Raw genomic sequence first — 23178 nt, forward strand, 5'->3', positions numbered from 1 at the left:
TAGCTAGCTAATGTAGCAAAATACTGTCTTGAGTCAGTTTATTCATCCAGACTCCAGATCCGTTTTAAATTACGTTATCAGCTAATGTCACAAAGCAACCAACACCAGATCTATGCATCGTAGCTAAGTTACAGCTAGCTGGCTAACCTTAGCTTGCTCGCTAGAGTTGATACTAACTCTTGTATTATAGCATACATATTGACTTTAGCCAACAATAAATAATGTTATGGTACAAAGGAAAGGTGAATAAGTAACGACTGCTAGCAATTTGTTTGTGTTAGCAAGCTACTTAGCCACCTATCACCACACTAATACAATATATGTATGTACAATATAGATGGAGGCTATGATCCAAATAAAATACAGGAACATAGCAGAAAGTAATGTTATTTTAAATATGATGATTACACATGTTTATTCACATGTTTCCCGTCACTGTTGTGGCCCAAGAAGCACGAGCACAAACAGGACGCTGAGTGCAGTTCACTTCACGCCCACTGGTCTTTTATAACGAAGATTTTCTGCAAGTTATTTCTATCCAAAAGTTATAAATGTTTGGATGTTTAGTCTAACTTTAGCAATTATGGGCTACTCCTATTTATGCAACTAAAACACATTGTTTTTCCCTCTAGAGGTGTAGCGCAGCCAGAGAGGGAACATCGGCTGTTGCTCGGGCGACGTTGTGCAAGTTCTTAGATTTACGTTGAATGTTTAGGTGGTTAGCTTAGTTCAGTATTAATTTAGTCAGTTTGTCCAAAAAAAAGACAACAGGTTCATTCACACAAACTTTATTCATGTCAACACGTCTCAGTTGGCCCTGATCACATGATACTAAGTTACACAATAAAACTACACATACAGACGCACACACACACTACAGTCTGGGCCGCTGCATATTTCATTTGAATAGATCGATATATATGTTCCTTACATATATATGGTACATTATTATCTTCATATGTTCTGTAAACATTGATATTAATACAGAGGGAACTATCTATGATCACAGGTGTGTGTGGAGCTGCGTTCAACTAGAGGCTGCAGAGCAACACATGCAACACCTGACATCACAAATACTTTTAGAAATCAGTTTTACTACCATGCTGACAATTAATGTGAACACAAGGACACTTCACAGCTATAAACACGCTCTGCTAACAATCTGCTAATGTTCTGCTAACATCTACTAACGTTCTGTTAACAATCTGCTAAGATCTGCTAACGTTCTGCTAATGTTCTGTTAACATCTGCTAACGTTCTGCTAAGATCTGCTAACGTTCTGCTAACATCTGGTAACGCTCTGCTAACATCTGCTAACGTTCTGCTAACATCTGCTAACGTTCTGCTAACATCTGCTAACGTTCTGCTAACATCTGGTAACGCTCTGCTAACATCTGCTAACATCTGGTAACGCTCTGCTAACATCTGCTAACGTTCTGCTAAGATCTGCTAACGTTCTGCTAAGATCTGGTAACGCTCTGCTAACATCTGGTAACGCTCTGCTAACATCTGCTAACGTTCTGCTAAGATCTGCTAACGTTCTGCTAACATCTGGTAACGCTCTGCTAACATCTGCTAACGTTCTGCTAACATCTGCTAACGTTCTGCTAACATCTGTTAACGCTCTGCTAACATCTGCTAACAATTTGCGAACATCTGCTTACAATCTGCTAACGTTCTGCTAACAATCTGCTAACGTTCTGCTAACGCTAACACAGTGAAGCGTGTGTTGTGTTGAACGCAGCTCAGAGCAGAAATACCACCACAACATGAAAAGCATACACATACACAGGTTGAATAAATAGATCAGCAGTTGTAGCTTAAATTCTTACAGTTTGTCTGAAACATCAAAATCTAACAGCTGGTGTCTCTGAAAACATTTATATTTCTCAAACTTGCCGTCTGCATTTACACTCCTGGATTCATTCATCAAATCTCCATCAGCCAAAAGTATAAAGTCCGGAACATAAAATATTTAAACTAAAACAAAGAGGTTAGAGGAATCTAGTAAACCACTGGATATAATAAATTGATAGTTTATTTGAACTGATTTTCATTGGCAATTTAAAGTAACACCTTTGTGAAACTTCTTTATTCCCTCAAGAATTCTGTGATTCGACACGAATTACAGATAAACACTAAATAAATAATAAACTAAATGTCGGGACGTTAAACGTCTTCACGCTAACATTAGCCGCCGTTATCTTAGCGGTGATGAAGTCAAGCGTGGTGTAGCTCCTTTATAGCCGAACGTTAGCGTTAACGTGAGTAATCAGTGGAGATTATCAGAAATGTTTGTTTGTTTCTGCTATAATCCAAAATCCAACGGAAACATCTGTTGGTTTACAAAGATAAATGTGTTTGTGTAATAATGCCATAAACAGGAACCTCAGACAATAAATAAATCAATAAATAGATTAATAAATACAAAAATTAAAACAATATGTAAAAATTTACACTGTAAAGAAAAGTTCCAACATTTCAGCAGCATATAATAAAAAAAACCTTGTCAACGTACAAGAAACAAAAGAAAAATGTGGTAAAAACTTTCTGTGACGCCCGCGTCCATAAAGTTATATATAACAATAACCATAACACATTCAGCATTTCATAATAACTGATAAAGTATCTTAACACTTCATAATGCTGCTCAGGATGATTTACATCTAAGAATATTTTTGTCACTGAGTGATTTATAATCACATTATAATGCATTACAACTTTATGAATTATAATATTATATGATCTTAGTCATTATAAAGAGCTTAATGTGTTATTATTATAGAGTATTGTGAATATGTATGTGTATCTATAATTACACAGCGCTATAAGCACATTGTAAGTATTGTATACTGCATTACGGAGCTGGACGTCACACAAAGTGTTAGCAACAGTATAAATAAAAGAGTTGAGTGAGAGTTCTGCACTTCCTGTTTCTGCTGCTCGACATATCTACACGCTCAATATTGCTGATCATGTGTTATATGGTCATTAATGTGCTGATAATCAATATCCTTATAATTTTATCACAAGTAAAGTTGACAGTAACATCAGTAGAGACACACACAGCGGGGGGGACGGGTTAACCGTCGATAGATGACTGGGGGCTCTCTCCGTGGGCCGGGCTACCTTTACTGGGACGACTGGGAAATAACACAAGAAGAGAAACGTGAGACAACAGAAACATGTGATATATGTGATATGGGGGGGGGGGGGGGGGGGGGGGGGATCAAAGGTCAACACCGATGGTACCTGTGGGAACTGATCGACAACCAGAAGTTAAAGTTCACTTTAATCAAAACTAGCTCCATGTTGAACCAATTAATCTGTGTTCACAACAAACCCAAAGTTAACGTTCACATTACATACGAAGTCAACGCAAAGACGCAAATAGACTTAGCGAGAAATTTGCGTGGAGCTGTAAGACAGCACACTACAGGATATTTACACAGAGACCGAACCAAAATCTATGCTTATAAACAATAACGTCGCTGCCATATTTATGCTCATATGATGTTATTTTGTGTGTTAATGTAGCAGCTACAATGTTAGCATAGACCTGATCAACCGTAAAGGCCTTTTGTCTCAAAGAAAACCAAAACTGCGCCATAACGGCAACATTTAGGATTTTAAAGCTGACGAGAGAGGTGAGAAGAAAAACAGGATGCAGGAGCCAACACAACAACACAAATAGAAACAACAGACAAAAACAGGTTGATGAAGATGTCAATCACTAATTGGGTCACATGGTGAGGATAGCGATCTGATTGGACGATGAGGCACACAGACAGTTGACGTACCATTGGTGGACTCCTCATGGGTCACTGATAGAGATTCTGAAAAATAACCATATATGGTCAATATGAGGGGGGGCAGGGCCGAGGGGGGGGGCTACCTAATAACTTCCTCTTTGTCCATATAAGGTAAAGTTAGCGCAGGATCACACAAACAGAGAGACATACAGACAGACAGGCAGAGAGACAGACAGAGAAACAGGCAGAGAGACAAACAAAGAGACAGTCAGACAGACAGAGAGACAGTCAGACAGAGAGACAGACAGACAGGCAGAGAGACAGACATGCAGAGAGACAGACAGACAGACAGACAGACAGACAGACAGACAGACAGGCAGACATGTAGACAGAGACAGACAGACATGGCTCCAGGTGGATGTAAAAGTGGTGACAGACAGTTTTTTTTAAATAGAGTCCTGGACGTTTAGCCTAGCTTAGCACAAAGACTGGAAGCAGGGGGAAACTGTTAGCTAGTCGCCTTTAATTCAGACATTTACACAAACTAACTAACAGCATCTCCCATGTTCTGAGAGGTTAAATTACTGTTTTTATCAATGGACCCTGGTGGCTTTAAACAGCTTCCCCGTCAGAAAGTGTTGTCTGAGAGCACGGTGAAGCAGTGAAAATATGCTAAATATAGCATAAACTTAAACTGATACTGATTGTTTAAGGTGTCTAAAATACGTGTACAGCACTATATTGCTTAGCTTCCTGATGGAGCGAGGCTAAAGACGTCCGAGATCTCTCTCTGTCAATATGTTTACAGATGGAGGAGTGATGATGAACAAGAGTGATGATAAAAAAGAATGAGCAGAGGAAGAAAGAAAGAGTCTTTCTTTTCCATGTCTGTGGTCTAGTGGTACGCTTTCCAAACAAAACACTAGAAGGTCGGGAGTTCAATACCAGGCTGCCACCATGTACCCCTGAGCAAGGTACTTAACCCTGAGTTGCTCCAGGGAGACTGTCCCTGTACTTAGTTCAATGTAAGTCAATATAGCGTCTGCTCTTAATGTAATGCAATGTAATGTTCTAAAGCACCAAAGAAGAAAACTCCAATGTGCTTCTTTATCAGACTGTTATCCGTGTGTGCAGGTACCTGGGGACCCCAGGAGGGGGCGCTCTGTTGGGTCGGGAGGGGACGGAAGGTGTTGGTCCAGGGTCCGGAGACACTGCGGGACGAGTTGGGGCCGCACGACCACCTGGACGAGGAGGACCCGGTGGGGCCCGACGCTGGGGGGTTGGACTGCTCATGGGGGACCTGTAGGGACCGGAGGAGAGACTCAGGGACACCATTTAGTCTCAAAAAAACCTGTGATTCACAGATTTTCTCCCTCGCGAGGTGCTCGTATTACGTGCACGCAGGTTTTTAACTGCGCTAATTTTGAGAGCAATTAAATTGAGGTTTGCAGAGCGTCGATACTGTAACAGCTGACGCGTTGCTAAGTTACCTGCGTCCCGATGGCATCCCCGTCACCTGCAGCCAGGAGTCGTCGACGGGCGGCGGCATCGTCGTGGCGATGGTGGAGGTGCTGATGTCACCGATGATGTTGAGGCCCTCGCGAAGAGCGTGGTACATCCTCAACATTTCATCACGGTGCTGAGCCTGGAGAGACAGACAGGCAAAGAGAGAGAACCAAGTTGGGTTCAACATTTGGTTTAAAGCTGGAGTGGGGACTTAACATATTGACAGGTCAATTTATGACAAACAACCACCTGACCCACAACAAATTGCAACAAAAGGTTTCTCAGTGGTTTTCATTCCTACTGGATATACTGATCAACAGAAAAAAAGTCTACCAAAATCAGCCCTTCGGAAATGGGTTAAAACTGGGTCATTTCCAAGATGGCCACCGCCGGGCTTCAAAATCACTAAGACAGCTATAACTTCTTCAATAATTGTGATAGAAACATAATTATTGGTTCTAGTCCATAGTTTTAATGAGTGGACAATCCACTGGTGTCATTTAATTTAAGATCTGGGCAGTATTTAACCTGAAATCCAAGATGGCGGCAAAAAATCAATAAATTGCCCATATATAATATATCCCCTATCTTGAGAAAAACCACCCAGATGTGTATGAGAAGTTTCCAGATGGCTACCATGTGATCCGGCGAACAAACCAGTTTTGGGCAGGCCTCAGCTGTGATCTAGTCATTGAACAAACACTCATGAGATCACTAAAAAGCACCGGTGGCTTGACTCATGGCAGTAAGATGACAGAGGAACAGCGAGCATTGTGGACAATGTCAGCCCCCATAACATCTGAGGTCAACATCACCATGCAGGACTTTAACGACCTCACATACACAACAAGCGAACAACATAAAGAAGCAACGGGTGCCAGAATTGAAAGAGACGCATCCGACCTCTCGAAGATAAGCATGAAGCTGATCGCATTTTCACCCTTCTCCTCGGATCCTGCATTAAGAAATGTCATCAATGGTATCGTGGCGAACAAAGACATCAACGTGCATGAATATGAATCTGTTGGGAACAAAATCATCGAGAGAATGATTGGACAACCTGTGTTTTCCTTCTCTATTAAGAGGAAAGAAAAAGCGAAGACCCTGGGAAATTCATCTGCTGTCCAGGTTGCTCCTGACAGAACCATCAATCCCAGCTTGCTGTTCCAAAGATTCATGGTGTCACAGTCTGCTCCAGTACTTCCTACCTCAGCCTGGTACTTTTCCACACCCCGCCTCCTTCTCACCTTACCAGCCAGCCACTCCCACCTCATCACCTCACCTTGGGCTCAGGCTGCTGCCAATTAATCAAAACCTTATTTAAGCCTCTCCCAGTCACTCACTCAGTGCCAGATTGTACTCTGTATCATGCAAGTCTTTCCAGCGCTCTTCCCCAAACAGATCTCTCGTTGCCGACCCTGCCTGCCCCTGACCTGCCTGCTTTGCCTGTTTCCCGACCCAGACCGGATTCCTTCAACCTGCCTTGCCTGTTTCCTGACCCTCCGCCCGGCCCCGACTTACCCCTTGCCTGCTTCCTATTGGTTGGTCCTTGTGGATTATTCTCATCCCGCTGTGGATCAGTGTACTCGGCTATAACCTGCTCCTGACTACTAATAAAGGTCATTACCAATTATTCTTGGTTTCCTGTGTGCTGCACTTGGGTCCACCATTGACTTGTTGTGACACATGGTGGTATCCCAGACTGGTGATTTGTCACTTGAGGAAGTGATGAGGTATGAGCTCAGTCCATACCCACCATCCCTCTTTGAGGACAACAAGATCTTGAGGAAGGCCGACAAACCTCAACTCGCTGAAGCCGTCAATGACCACTGTACCAAGGCACTGGCATGTGAAGGAGCACCTGATAAAACACCTTCAGCACACCCTCAGACTGAAAGATATGTGCTTGATGGAGGACCCTTGCTGCACAAACTCAAGTGGAAGAAGGGAGATACGCATGGTAAAATAGCCGGAACATATGCGGACTTCACAATAAGGCACTATGGGGCAGCAACTGTTGTATTTGATGGCTATGGTGCAGGTCCTTCGATAAAGGATAACACTCAGCAGAGACAAACTAACAGGTATCCGACTGTGAACTTGACCGGTGAAACCGAATTTGACGGAAAGAGAGATGAATTCCTATCCATCGGCAGTAACAAGCAACAACTAATCACCTTAATTGGTGATCAGCTGAAGAAAGTGGGCTGCACAGTTATTCAGGCAGAAGGGGACGCTGATGTGGACATTGCAAAGACGGCAGTAAACAGCACAATTCTGCATTCCACCACACTAATCGGAGAGGACACAGATTTATTGATGCTTCTGCTTCATTACTGTTTGGCAGATGGGAAACCACTATATTTCAGATCAGACAACCGGTCAAGAAGCAATCTGAAAGTATACGACATCAATCGGATGAAGCATTTTCTCGGGAATAAGTTATGCACCCAAATATTATTCCTGCACTCCTTCACAGGATGTGATTCAACGTCTCGTGTGTATGGTGTTGGGAAGAAATCAGTCTTTCAAAAACTTGTGAAAGATGATCAAGTACAACAAAAAGGTCGCTGCTTCTAAGTCTTTCGTTACACCTGAACGTCTTCCCCCAACGGAATCTGCCACCAAGTTTCATTGTCTCTGAGTTTACTGCCAGGTCATGGTTTGGATGGGGTGACCTTAATCCTCTGGACTGGGGCTGGGGACTTGAAGACAATCGATACGTACCCATCATGACTGCCATGAATGCTGCACCAGACAATCTTCTGAAATGATACACTGCAACTGCACCACAGCTTGTGGTACGCCCCGTTGCAGCTGCCGAAAGAATGGGCTTCCATGTACATCTGCATGTGGATCGTGCCAAGTGACGTGTTGTGACAATACGTCAAATCAAGTCTCTGAGGAACTAGAGGACAGTGATGAGGACTGAACTGAGACAGTGTAACGGACATAACATTACAGATGAAGTTTCACATTCAAAGATCATTGCCTTTCAAGATGAAAATGCGCTCAGCTTCGTGCTTATCTTTGAGAGGTCGGATGCCCTAACCCTAACGCTAATTCTTTGCCGCCATCTTGGATTTCAGGTTAAATACTGCCCAGATCTGAAATTAAATGACACCAGTGGATTGTCCATCCCTATAACCATGGACTAGAACCAATAATTATGTTTCTATCACAATTATTGAAGAAGTTATAGCTGTTTTAGTGATTTTGAAGCCCGGCGGCAGCCATCTTCGAAATGACCCAGTTTTAATCCATTTCTGGAGGTCTGATTTTGGTAGACTTTTTTTCTGTTGATCAGTATATCCAGTAGGAATGAAAACCACTGAGAAACCTTTTGTTGCAATTTGTTGTGGGTCAGGTGGTATATCAACCTGTCTAATATACATTAGGCCACAGTGCACAGGAGCGGAGGAGGTGCAGGCTGAAGGCCATCTATAAGTGAAATATTTACGCTAAGACTAAGACCAGACCAGAATGTCAAGAGCTTAAAAAAGTGATCGTAGGAGGAGATTTTCACCTCTGGCCCGGAGAACATATTTTTTCCACGACAGGAGCTGCTGCTTGATCAGCTCATTTATTTAAAGAACAGTACACTTCATCCCTGTCTCTCCCCACCTATCTGTCTCTCTCAGTCTCACCTGTTCCTGGGACTCCTCCATCAGGGTGTTTTGGTCTCCACAGGAGTAAAGATGAGCCAACAGGTCGGAGTGGATGAACTCCTTCGTCTGAGGAGCAGAGAGGAGTCACATGACTGGTTACATCACTTCCTGTGTGTTACTGTGTGTGTGTGTGTGTGTGTGTGTGTGTGTGTGTGTGTGTGTGTGTGTGTGTGTGTGTGTGTGTGTGTGTCGTACGTTGTTGACCATCAGGTGCATGATGGTCTTGGGGATGAGGATCCCTGACGGTGCGGTGGATGATGGAAAGGTACGAGTCCACCAAGTTTCTGACGATCTCCACCTGCCGCTCCAGCTGAGGGTCCAGACTGTGGATCTGCCCGTCGCCCCGAGACTCCTCCACCTCCACCTGCAGAGACACGCCGACCGCGAGCGACCAGCGGCGTTCAGTACATTCAAGAGAACTGACGTCATTAAACACTAGCTGGGACCAGATCAACATATATGACATAATATGATCTGATGACTAAACTAAAATAGTTTTCTTAATCTTGGTCCTTTGTCAAAGGTCCTTGTTAGTTTGTATCCTATTTCTTTTTTTGTCAAGATTTAGTTGAATACAAAGTCTAAATAACAAGATTTACACTACCCACTCACACCTGCACACGAAACTAACTGTTTTTATAAAGTAGTTTGTGGTGTGTCTGTTTAATCCACCCTTATGATATCAATGGGGTGGACAAAATAATAGGAACACCTGTCAGTAAATAAGAAGACAGGAACTCACCTTCTCTTTATCCTGCAGGAGGGAGAAATAAAATAATTATTAAATAACGATTTAATAATATCTTATAGTAATGTAGTAATACTACAGTAAGAATATAGTAATACTGCAGTAATAATAGTAGTAATATAGCAGTAATAATGTAGTAATACTGCAGTAATAATGTAGTAATACAGAAGTAATAATGATCTGTACCACGTTGCGTTCAGGGTACACTCCAGCACGTAGGAAAGAAGCCTTCCAGCTGTCCACCTCCTCCTGAGACTCGCTGGCTAACTCCAGCTGACGAGAGTCTTTGTACACGTTTCTGAAACATTCCCATTTATATTTCATTCAATGTTGTAAAAGAGAAACAGATAAACATCAGCATCATCTGCGTAGTGTTTCTATGTTCATTAACACTACACACACACACACACACACACACACACACACACACACACACACACACACACACACACACACACACACACACACACACCTGTGTTCAGTGTTGAACAGGGCAAAGATATGTTTGCTGGACATGAAGCTCTTCTCGATGTCTTTGAGTTTCAGGTTGTCCACAGGAAGCATGTACTTCTTCTCCTTCTCCTGCAGGACAACAATAAACATATGTCTGCTCATTGTGTACGTGCGTGTGCATGTGTGTGTGTGTGTGTGTGTGTGTGTGTTACCTCATCATCTTTGTACCAGGACAGTGTCTCGGCTGTCAGGACGAACCAGTACTCTTTAGCTCCTCCCTTCATGATGCTGATGTTGTTGATGGTCAACCAGCCTTTACGGATCACCTGCACACACACACACACACACACACACACACACACACACACACACACACACACACACACAGAATCACTTTAAAGCTCAAGCTGCTGCGCTGTGATTGGTTAATTCTCATATATCAGAATCATCACGTGATTCATGTTTGAAAAAGTTTTTTTTATGTAATTACTAGCGCCGTGTTGGTAAGAATTTAAAGATTACTATCATGATACAGGGTTACCATTCAATATATTGTTTAAATCTAATTTCATTCTGATATAAAGAACAAACCTCCTTATGAATAAAACATAAAACATTTTCCAATATCAGTAAAAATAAATACATGAAATGTGGTTGCAGGATTCTTTATTATTTCTGTAAATTAGGTTTACAAAGAAACAGACAGTGAAACATAAATACTGTACAGTGTTTCCCCTACCATTGTCATGGAGGGGCGCTGCGCCCCCCATCGGAGCCCGCCTGAAATTCAAGGTGTTTTTTTTTCTTTTTCTCAAAATATATATATTTTTTATTCACAACTCACTTATCACATTCACAGGTCTCTTTTATTAAATAAACTAAATGCTTATGCTATTGATCTAATTTATGTGCATGTTTCAGTTTGTACTGTCTAACATTCACATTCTCTCCTTCGCTCAGTTTTGCGAAGGGCGGGGCTTCGCAGCTGACACATACACACACGTGCGCACACACCTACAGAGTGGAAGAAAGGAGAGGGAAGAACTAAATAGAAACCGCGCCACGCACGCACAAATCCCCCCCTCCCCCGTTGCACGGACCTCATCCAGCCCCAGCCCCCCCTCCTTCTCTTCCCCCCCCCTGTCGCACGGTGGTCACCCCTCCAAAGCAGTAAACCTAGAGTAAACCTAGGGGAAACACTGCTGTATATATACAAATTGTATATGGATTTATATATTTTTTATATTAACTATTAATTAAAAAAACTATGTTTTTGAGAATCGATACCACAAAACACACACACACACACTCTCTCTCTCTCTCTCTCTCTCACACACACACTCTCTCTCACACACACTCTCACACACGCTCTCACACACACACTCTCTCTCACACACACTCTCTCACACACGCTCTCACACACACACTCTCTCTCTCTCACACACACACACACACACACACTCTCTCTCTCTCTCTCTCTCTCTCTCACACACACACACACACACACACTCTCTCTCGCACACACTCTCTCACACACACACACACTCTCTCACACATGCTCTCACACTCACACTCTCTCACACACACACACACACTCTCTCTCTCTCTCTCTCTGTCTCTCACACACACACACACACACACACATACACACACACACACACTCTCTCTCGCACACACTCTCTCACACACACACACACTCTCTCACACACACACACACTCTCTCACACATGCTCTCACACACACACTCTCTCTCACACACAGACACTCTCTCTCTCTCTCACACACACACACACACACACACACACACTGTCTCTCTCTCTCTCTCTCTCTCTCTCACACACACACACACACACACACTCTCTCGCACACACTCTCTCACACACATACACACACTCTCTCACACACCCTCTCTCTCACACACACACGCACACCCTCTCACACAAAAACACACTCACCATGATCTCGTCCTGGTTGCCGCGGCAACAGAGGCAGAGAAAAAGAGATGGTGAGAAGAGAAAATTATCTTTAATGACCTGGTAGCACAACATAATAATATATTATGTAATAATGTCCGATAATGTAATAAAACTCAATAATGTTCAAAGAAGTAATCTGAACATGTCCTGACTGATACTGTATCTCATTTTATTAAGGAGTTGTGTTACATTATGGGGTTGTGTTATATTATGGGGTTGTGTTACATTATGGGGTTGTGTTATATTATGGGGTTGTGTTACATTATGGGGTTGTGTTATATTATGGGGTTGTGTTACATTATGGGGTTGTGTTACATTATAGGGTTTTGTTACATTATGGGGTTGTGTTACATTATAGGGTTTTGTTACATTATGGGGTTGTGTTATATTATGGGGTTGTGTTACATTATGGGGTTGTGTTATATTATGGGGTTGTGTTACATTATAGGGTTTTGTTACATTATGGGGTTGTGTTACATTATGGGGTTGGGTTGTGTTACATTATGGGGTTGTGTTACATTATAGGGTTTTGTTACATTATGGGGTTGTGTTATATTATGGGGTTGTGTTACATTATGGGGTTGTGTTATATTATGGGGTTGTGTTACATTATGGGGTTGTGTTATATTATGGGGTTGTGTTACATTATGGGGTTGTGTTACATTATAGGGTTTTGTTACATTATGGGGTTGTGTTACATTATGGGGTTGTTACATTATGGGGTTGTGTTATATTATGGGGTTGTGTTATATTATGGGGTTGTGTTACATTATGGGGTTGTGTTATATTATGGGGTTGTGTTACATTATGGGGTTGTGTTATATTATGGGGTTTTGTTAAATTATGGGGTTTTGTTACATTATGGGGTTTTGTTAAATTATGGGGTTGTGTTACATTATGGGGTTGTGTTATATTATGGGGTTGTGTTACATTATAGGGTTTTGTTACATTATGGGGTTGTGTTACATTATGGGGTTGTGTTATATTATGGGGTTGTGTTACATTATGGGGTTTTCTTACATTATGGGGTTGTGTTACATTATAGGGTTTTGTTACATTATGGGGTTGTGTTACATTATAGGGTTTTGTTACATTATGGGGTTGTGTTATATTATGGGGTTGTGTTACATTATGGGGTTTTCTTACATTATGGGGTCAGGTTACATGCAGACTCACCTGGGTTCCTGCTGCTTTCTTCTTACTCATCTGATTGCTCTTCTGCTGAGCACTGACAGACAGTCAAAGAGACAGGCAGATAGACAGATTAGTCTTCTGGTCAAATGTCGCCACTCACTTGTGTAAATCCCCCTTGAGGTCTTAACATGTCATATCATTACAGTCATGTGATGAAGTTCAGACTTTCTTACTTTGCAAAGCCGATGAAGTCTTCATGGTTTGTGTTCATGTAGGCCAACTCAATGTCAATCAATAACATCACCTAGAGACAGATAGAGACAGAATCAGAATCAGAAATCCTTTATTTGTCCCATGATGGGGAAATTTACGTTGTTACAGCAAAGAGCAAGAGAGTAAAGTGGCGAGTACACAATTAAATAGAATAACTACAGTAACAGTAATATAAGTAGAGTCATTGGAAAAAATGTGTAAGAGTGAAAATTGTATATAACAGTGATAATCGCAGAAGTTATAAAAAGTGAATATTGCACAAGGCATTGATAATTGCACACAGTGGTGGAATAGACTTTTCTTGGTGTGGTGGTCTACCAGGGGATTGTACAGTCTGACTGCTGCAGGGTGAAAGGACCTACGGTATCTCTCCGTGAGACACCGCAGGTGAAGCAGCCTGTTGCTGAAGGAGCTGCACAGTGCGGACAAAGTGTCCTGGAGGGGGGACGACATGTTGTCCAATAGAGAGGACAGCTTGGCCGTCATTCTCCTGTCTCCCACCACCTCCACAGTGTCCATCGGGTTCCCAGGACAGACCTAGCCTTCTTAACCAGTCTGTTCAGTGTCTTCCTGTCAGCAGCCGAGATGCTGCTGGCCCAGTCAGAGAGACAGACAGAGAGACAGGCAGGCAGAGAGACAGGCAGAGAGACAGACAGAGACAGACAGAGAAACAGGAAGAGACAGACAGAGAGGCAGAGAGACAGTCAGAGAGACAGACAGTCAGAGAGACATCCAGGCAGTCAGAGAGACAGGCAGAGCGATAGAGAGACAGAGAGAGAGACAGGCAGACAATCAGAGAGATAGACAGGCAGATAGAGAGGCAGAGATACAGACAGACAGTCAGATAGACTTACAGACAGAAGGAGAGACAGAGAGACAGCCAGGCAGAGAGACAGGCAGACAGACAGACAGACCTGGTCTTTGGTGCGACTCTCCCGGTCTCTGATGTGCTGGGTGACAATTCTCTCCATCTCCTCCCTGAGCATCGGAAACTGAGCCAACTACACAGGAAGTACAGAGAGGTCAAAGGTCAGACACTGAAGAGTGACGTAAAACAAAAACCAGACGACCACTAGTAGTAGTATTAGAAGTATTATTAGTGGTATTTATTCGTAGTATTAACAATAGTAATTAGTATTAGTAGTATATATTATTAGTATAAGTAGTATTTAGTATTAGTAGTATATATTAGTCTTAGTATTTAGTAGTATATATAAGTAGTAGTATTATTAGTATATATAAGTAGTAGTATTAGTATTTAGTAGTAATATATATTCGTAGTAATATTATTAAGTATTAGTAGTATTTAGTATTAGTAGTGTTTAGTATTAGTAGTTTTTAGTATTAGTAGTATATATTAGCAGTGGGAACCTCTCTGGGAACCATCACCTTATCGTGGTGGAGAGGTTTGTGTGTCCCTATGAACCTGAGAGCTGTGTTGTCTGGAGCCTAGTGCTCCTGGTAGGGTCTCCCAAGGCAAATTGGTCTCAGGCGAGGGGCCAGACTAAGAATGGTTCAAAACGACTTCATGAAAAAAGGGAAAGGAAAGGAGAAACCCTGCCCGGAGGAAGCCTGGGGCCCCCGTATGGAGCCAGGCTTAAGGGAGGACCCAACAGCGAGCGTCTGGTGGCCAGGTTTGCCACGGAGCCGGGTCAGGCACAGCCCGAAGAAGCTATGTGATGCTTCCCATCCATCCATCCTGTGGGCCCACCACTCATGGGAAAAAACGCTGGGGTGAGGTGCGCTGTCACACGGGTGATGTTCAGGGACCTCGACGGACCAGACCCGGGCAGCAGAGGCTGGCTCTGGGGACGTGGAACGTCACCTCTCTGTGGTGGAAGGAGCCGAAACTAGTGCGGGAGGTGGAGCACTACCAGTTGGATCTGGTGGGGCTTACCTTTACGCAGTCTTGGCTCTGGAAGCGGTTGGACTCTATTCTTCTCCGGAGTTGACAAAGGTGTGAGGCGTCGGGCGGGTGTGGGGATACTCACAAGTCCCCGGCTGAGCGCCGCTACGTTGGAGTTCACACCGGTGGACAAGAGGGTCGCTTCCCTACGCCTTCGGGTTATGGGGGGGAAAACTATTGTTTTTGCCTATGCCCCAAACCGCAGTTCAGAGCATTCGGCTTTCTTGGAGACCCTGAATGGAGCCCTGCAGGGCGCTCCAGTAGGGGACTCCGTAGTCTTGCTGGGAGACTTCAACGCACATGTGGGAAACGATGGCGACACCTGGAAGGGCATGATTGGGAGGAACGGCCTCCCTGATCTAAACCCGAACGGTCGTTTGTTGTTGGACTACTGTGCTAGTCATGGAATGGCCATAACAAACACCATGTTCAAACATAAGGATGCTCATAAGTGTACGTGGTACCAGAGCACCCTAGACCAAAGGTCAATGATCGATTTTGTAATCGTATCATCTGATCTGAGGCCGCATGTTTTGGACACTTGGCACCAAGGTGCTTCTGGAAAACCATCCGGCACCTCAGGAGGGGGAAGCGGGGAACCATCTAAGCTGTGTACAGCAAGGGTGGGACCCTGCTGAATTTGACTTAGAAGGTACGCCCATCCGGTCTACATGTATTTTCTGGATCTGGAGAAGACATATGACCGGGTCCCCCGGGTGAGACTGTGAGGGGTGCTGCGGGAGTATGGGGTGAGGGGGTCTGAGGGGGGTGAGCGAGAGTTTTGTCCGTATACTCGGCAGTAAGTCGGACTCGTTCCCAGTGAATGTTGGCCTCCGCCAGGGCTGCACTCTATCACCAATTATGTTCGTGATTTTCATGGACAGGATATCGAGGCGTAGTCGTGGAGGAGAGGGGTTGCAGTTCGGTGGCCTGAGGATCTCATCGCTGCTCTTTGCAGATGATGTGGTCCTAATGGCGGTGTTAATAGCACAGGAAACACTGCGAGATCACTACACATTGAGCAGAGCGGAAAACGTGGAGTGGATTTCATTACACCCTACAGAAATCCACCATTTCATCCAGAGTCAAAATAGAACTTTTTAATGCACAATCCCTAACCAACAAATCATCTTTCATACAAGACCACATCTTGGACAAGGGAATAGACTTTATGTGCCTTACGGAAACGTGGCAACAGCCAGAGGTTTACTTTGCCCTAAATGAAGTCTGTCCCCCTGGCTACAGCTACCTAGAAAAGGCTTGCAGCACTGGTCGTGGTGGCGGCTTAGCAATAATACCAGAAAAGACCTGAAACTGTCCCCCTTGCCTCTGCTTGTACTATCCTCATTTGAATGCCTTGGATATAAATGTAAACCACCCTTCACCCTGACAATACTTCTCATCTACCAACCACCGAAACCCAACTCAGCTTTCATCCCAGAGATGCACGACCTTCTAACTATACTCTGCACTACTTCTGGAAATATTATAATACTTGGAGATATAAATATATACGTTGACACCCCCTCCTGTCACTATGCAGCCGAGTTCCTACACCTTCTGGACTGCCTCAACCTCATTCAACATGTCCCCACACACACTAGGGGACACACACTTGACCTAGTCATCACTAACTCTGCCCCCATCCGTAATCTATCTGTTTACGATCTGGGTGTGTCGGATCACAAGGCCATCACAATGGATCTGCCACTCCTGCTTCCCTACACCAAACCAAAATGTTAAATCCATTTCAGAAATCTGAACAAATCAACCTGGACACCATGACCTCGGATCTCCAGCATCTCTCCGCTATAAATCTCACATCAGTCAATGAATCTGTGAACTTACTGTTCACAGACAGGCATACCGAGACCACCAAAAGGCCTACGCAAAGTCCCTCAGAGACACACGGTCACTTTTCTACTCCAACATCATCAACAATAGTCCTGGCAAGTCCAAGCTAATTTTTTCCACAGTTAATCATCTCCTCAAACCTCAAACTCCCTTGCACCAAGACACCACAGAGGAGCAGTGTGACAATTTCATTGTATTTTTCAGAAAAAAGTAGATACCATCCACTCTCTCCTCTCCAACTCCGATACTCTGCCAGTCCCGACTGTCAACCCCCAGCCCGGACCTACCCAGCCTCTTTGCCGCTTCACTGACATCTCGCAGCAAGAGGTTGAGGCCATCAACAAAAAGATGAAACCCTCCACCTGTGTCCTGGACCCCTTTCCCACAGCCCTGGTCAAATCTAACATTTGTGCCATAAGTCCCCTCATCACTACAGTGATAAACCACTCCCTCCAGTCTGGTCATGTTCCATCCCCTTTAAAAACTGCTGCCATCAAACCACTCCTCAAAAAACCCACCTTAGACCCAGATGTCCTTGCCAACTACAGACCCATCTCCAACCTGCCATTTCTATCCAAGGTGCTGGAAAAAGTAGTTGCCACTCAGATTCAGGACCATCTCAACTTCAATAACCTCTCTGGCCACAGTACAGAAACTGCCCTGGTTAGGGTCACCAACGATCTGCTGATGACAGCTGACGCCGGATCTCCATCTCTCCTCATCCTCCTTGATCTAACTGCAGCTTTTGATACCGTTGATCATGACATCCTCCTCAACCGTCTTCACTCCACAATCGGACTCTCTCACTCGGCCCTAAACTGGTTTACCTCATATCTCACTGGGAGGACTGAGCACGTCACCTTGGGAGTGTCAAAATCACAAATACACTCTGTCACCTGTGGTGTCCCTCTAGGATCTGTCCTGGGCCCCACTCTTTTCACCATCTACATGTCCCCCCTTGGTCGTGTCATCAACCGGCATGGAATATCGTTCCATTGCTATGCTGATGACACACAACTCTACATCAGAACTAACCCAACCCCCTCTGCACCTCTGCCATCATCCACATTAACCACCTGCCTGGAGGAGATAGAGGCGTGGATGAAGCACAATTTCCTCCAATTAAACAACACTAAAACCGAAGCCCTTCTAGTTGGCACCCCACATCAGGTCCAGTCCTCCTCCATAACCTGCATCACCTTCTCCGGTCAGAACATTCCACTCTCATCAACAGTCACCCATCTGGGTGTTAAAATGGACCCTCACCTGACCTTTGAGGCCCACATCAGACAAACATGCAAGAACTCCTTCTACCACCTCAAAAATATTGCCAAGCTCCGCCCCACACTCTCTCTGTCAGATGCTGAAAAGCTTGTCCATGCCTTTGTCTCCTCCTGACTTGACTACTGCAACGCACTTCTCATTGGGATTCATAGCAAAAACATCCAGAGGCTGCAATACATCCAGAACAGCGCTGCTAGGATTCTGTTGCGAGTGCGAAAGTACGAACACATCACACCCATTCTCAAATCACTGCACTGGCTCCCGGTCTCACTCAGGATTGATTATAAAATCTCCCTTTACACCCATCAGTGCATTCACGGAAATGCTCCATCCTACCTCAGAGAACTGCTCACCCCACAAACCTTCACAAGAAACCTCCGTTCTGTAAAGGCTAACCTCCTCCTTCCCCCCAGGACCAAGCTCAAAACCATGGGAGATCGCGTCTTCTGCTCCGCCGCTCCCAGACTGTGGATGCTTTTAAAACAAATGCTTTTAAAACGGGCCTAAAACGCATCTTTTTAACAGCATTTTGCTCGACTTTAACCATTTTAAAGTGTTGTCTTGTCTATCAAATGTTTTTATTTTATTTTTTTAAATGTATATTTTGCTCATCGTTTTTACTCTGTAGCATTTTGAGTTTTGTTTACACAAATGAAAAGTGCGCTTATAAATAAAATGTATTATTATTATTATTATTATTATTATTATTATTATTATTATCACGGGTAAAAGCGGCCGAGATGTGTTTTCTCAGACGGGTGGCGTCTCCCTTAGAGAGAGGGTGAGAAGCTCAGCCATCAGGAGAGACTCGGAGTAGAGCCGCTGCTCCTTTACGTTGAAAGGAGCCAGTTGAGGTGGTTCATCTAGTAAGGAGCCACCTGGGCGCCTCCCTAGGGAGGTGTTCCAGGTACAGCTGGAGGAGACCCTGGGGAAGACCCAGGACTCGGTGGAGAGATTATATCTCCTCACTGGGAACGCCTCAGGATCCCCCAGTCAGAGCTGGAGGATGTGGCCCGGAGAAGGGAAGATTGGGGTTCCTTACTGGAGCTGCTGCCCTCGCGAGTATTTAGTATTAGCAGAATTTAGTATATATTAGTAGTATTTGATATTCGTAGTATGCAGTATTTATAGTATATATTAGCAGTATTTAGTATTCGTAGTATATAGTATTCGTAGTATATATTAGCAGTATTTAGCATTAGCAGTATATATTAGCAGTATTTAGTATGAGCAGTATTTAGTATTAGCAGTATTTAGTAAATATTAGCAGTATTTAGTGTTGGTAGTATGTAGTATATATTAGCAGTATTTAGTATTAGCAGTATTTAGTATATATGAGTAGTATTTGGTATTCATAGTATGTAGTATTTATAGTATATATTAGCAGTATTTAGTATTAGCAGTATTAAGTAAATATTAGCAGTATATAGTATTCATAGTATATATTAGCAGTATTTAGTATTAGCAGTATTCATAGTATATATTAGCAGTATTTAGTATTAGCAGTATTCATAGTATATATTAGCAGTATTTAGTATGAGCAGTATTTAGTATATATTAGCAGTATTTAGTATTAGCAGTATTTAGTATATATTAGCAGTATTTAGTATTAGCAGTATTAAGTAAATATTAGCAGTATTTAGTATTCGTAGTATATAGTATTCGTAGAATATATTAGCAGTATTTAGTATTAGCAGTATTTAGTATATATTAGCAGTATTTAGTATTAGCAGTATTGAGTATATATTAGCAGTATTTAGTATTCGTAGTATATAGTATTCGCAGTATATATTAGCAGTATGTAGTATTCATAGTATGTCGTATTCGCAGTAGATATTCGCAGTATGTAGTATTCGTAGTAGATATTAGCAGTATGTAGTATTCGTAGTAGATATTAGCAGTATGTAGTATTCGTAGTAGATATTCGCAGTATGTAGTATTCGTGGTAGATATTAGCAGTATGTAGTATTCGTAGTAGATATTAGCAGTATGAAGTATTCGTAGTAGATATTAGCAGTATGTAGTATTCGTAGTAGATATTAGCAGTATGTAGTATTCGTAGTAGATATTAGCACTATGTAGTATTCGTAGTAGATATTAGCAGTATGTAGTATTCGCAGTAGATATTAGCAGTATGTAGTATTCGTGGTAGATATTAGCAGTATGTAGTATTCGTAGTAGATATTAGCAGTATGTAGTATTCGTAGTATGTAGTATTTGCAGTATATATTAGCAGTATATAATATTCACAGTATATATTAGCAGTATGTAGTATTAGCAGTATGTAGTATTCGCAGTATATATTAGCAGTATGTAGTATTAGCAGTATGTAGTATTCGCAGTATATATTAGCAGTATTTAGTATTCGTAGTATGTAGTATTCGCAGTATATATTAGCAGCATGTAGTATGTAGTATTTGCAGTATATATTAGCAGTATGTAGTATTAGCAGTATGTAGTATTCACAGTATATATTAGCAGTATGTAGTATTCGTAGTATGTAGTATTCGTAGTATATATTAGCAGTATGTAGTATTCGTAGTAGATATTAGCAGTATTTAGTGTTCGTAGTATGTAGTGTTCGTAGTAGATATTAGCAGTATGTAGTATTCGTAGTATGTAGTATTCGCAGTAGATATTAGTAGTATGTAGTATTCGTAGTATATATTAGCAGTATTTAGTATTCGTAGTATGTAGTATTCGCAGTATATATTAGCAGTATGTAGTATTAGCAGTATGTAGTATTCGCAGTATATATTAGCAGTATGTAGTATTAGCAGTATGTAGTATTCGCAGTATATATTAGCAGTATTTAGTATTCGTAGTATGTAGTATTCGCAGTATATATTAGCAGTATTTAGTATTCGCAGTATATATTAGCAGTATTTAGTATTCGTAGTATGTAGTATTTGCAGTATATATTAGCAGTATTTAGTATTCGTAGTATGTAGTATTCGCAGTATATATTAGCAGTATGTAGTATTAGCAGTATGTAGTATTCGCAGTATATATTAGCAGTATGTAGTATTAGCAGTATGTAGTATTCGCAGTATATATTAGCAGTATGTAGTATTAGCAGTATGTAGTATTCGCAGTATATATTAGCAGTATTTAGTATTCATAGTATGTAGTATTCGCAGTATATATTAGCAGTATTTAGTATTCGTAGTATGTAGTATTTGCAGTATATATTAGCAGTATTTAGTATTAGCAGTATGTAGTATTCGCAGTATATATTAGCAGTATGTAGTATTAGCAGTATGTAGTATTCGCAGTATATATTAGCAGTATTTAGTATTCGTAGTATGTAGTATTCGCAGTATATATTAGCAGTATTTAGTATTCGTAGTATGTAGTATTCGCAGTATATATTAGCAGTATGTAGTATTAGCAGTATGTAGTATTCGCAGTATATATTAGCAGTATGTAGTATTAGCAGTATGTAGTATTCGCAGTATATATTAGCAGTATTTAGTAATCGTAGTATGTAGTATTCGAAGTATATATTAGCAGTATTTAGTATTCGTAGTATGTAGTATTTGCAGTATATATTAGCAGTATTTAGTATTCGTAGTATGTAGTATTTGCAGTATATATTAGCAGTATGTAGTATTAGCAGTATGTAGTATTTGCAGTATATATTAGCAGTATGTAGTATTAGCAGTATGTAGTATTCGCAGTATATATTAGCAGTATGTAGTATTAGCAGTATGTAGTATTCGCAGTATATATAAGCAGTATTTAGTATTCGTAGTATGTAGTATTCGCAGTATTTAGTATTCATAGTATGTAGTATTCGCAGTATATATTAGCAGTATTTAGTATTCGTAGTATGTAGTATTCGCAGTATATATTAGCAGTATTTAGTATTCGTAGTATGTAGTATTCGCAGTATATATTAGCAGTATTTAGTATTCGTAGTATGTAGTATTCGCAGTATATATTAGCAGTATTTAGTATTCGTAGTATGTAGTATTCGCAGTATATATTAGCAGTATTTAGTATTCGTAGTATGTAGTATTCGCAGTATATATTAGCAGTATGTAGTATTAGCAGTATGTAGTATTCGCAGTAGATGTTCGCAGTATGTAGTATTCGCAGTAGATATTCGCAGTATGTAGTATTCGCAGTATGTAGTATTCGTAGTAGATATTAGCAGTATGTAGTATTCGCAGTATATATTAGCAGTATGTAGTATTCGCAGTAGATATTCGCAGTATGTAGTATTCGCAGTATGTAGTATTCGCAGTAGATATTCGCAGTATGTAGTATTCGCAGTATATATTAGCAGTATGTAGTATTAGCAGTATGTAGTATTCGCAGTAGATGTTCGCAGTATGTAGTATTCGTAGTAGATATTAGCAGTATGTAGTATTCGCAGTATATATTAGCAGTATGTAGTATTCGCAGTAGATATTCGCAGTATGTAGTATTCGCAGTATGTAGTATTCGCAGTAGATATTCGCAGTATGTAGTATTCGCAGTATATATTAGCAGTATGTAGTATTAGCAGTATGTAGTATTCGCAGTAGATATTCGCAGTATGTAGTATTCGCAATATATATTTGTACCTTCTGTGTGCACTGCCTCACAGTGTTCACCAGCTCGTTGATCACCATGTCGA

The 23178-nt window shown here is 41.9% G+C and overlaps 1 protein-coding gene across 1 annotated transcript in view; it reads right to left on the reverse strand.

Moving 5' to 3' along the window:
- Positions 1-772: 772 nt before the first annotated feature.
- The window catches only part of LOC115005566 (dynamin-1-like), a 40330-nt gene continuing 17924 nt past the window's right edge, over positions 773-23178 (reverse strand). Inside the window, 15 exon segments of the mRNA XM_029427438.1 lie at positions 773-3143; positions 4891-5052; positions 5243-5397; positions 8906-8992; positions 9122-9160; positions 9162-9290; positions 9669-9680; positions 9861-9972; positions 10147-10256; positions 10340-10453; positions 12083-12094; positions 13280-13331; positions 13471-13541; positions 14425-14511; positions 23126-23178. The exon segment at positions 23126-23178 is cut by the window's right edge and continues 86 nt beyond it. Of these exon segments, the coding sequence (XP_029283298.1) occupies positions 3083-3143; positions 4891-5052; positions 5243-5397; positions 8906-8992; positions 9122-9160; positions 9162-9290; positions 9669-9680; positions 9861-9972; positions 10147-10256; positions 10340-10453; positions 12083-12094; positions 13280-13331; positions 13471-13541; positions 14425-14511; positions 23126-23178 (1256 nt within the window). The 3' untranslated portion in view covers positions 773-3082.

Source organism: Cottoperca gobio, unplaced genomic scaffold (assembly GCF_900634415.1).
Source record: "Cottoperca gobio unplaced genomic scaffold, fCotGob3.1 fCotGob3_320arrow_ctg1, whole genome shotgun sequence".
Classification (NCBI taxonomy): domain Eukaryota; kingdom Metazoa; phylum Chordata; class Actinopteri; order Perciformes; family Bovichtidae; genus Cottoperca; species Cottoperca gobio.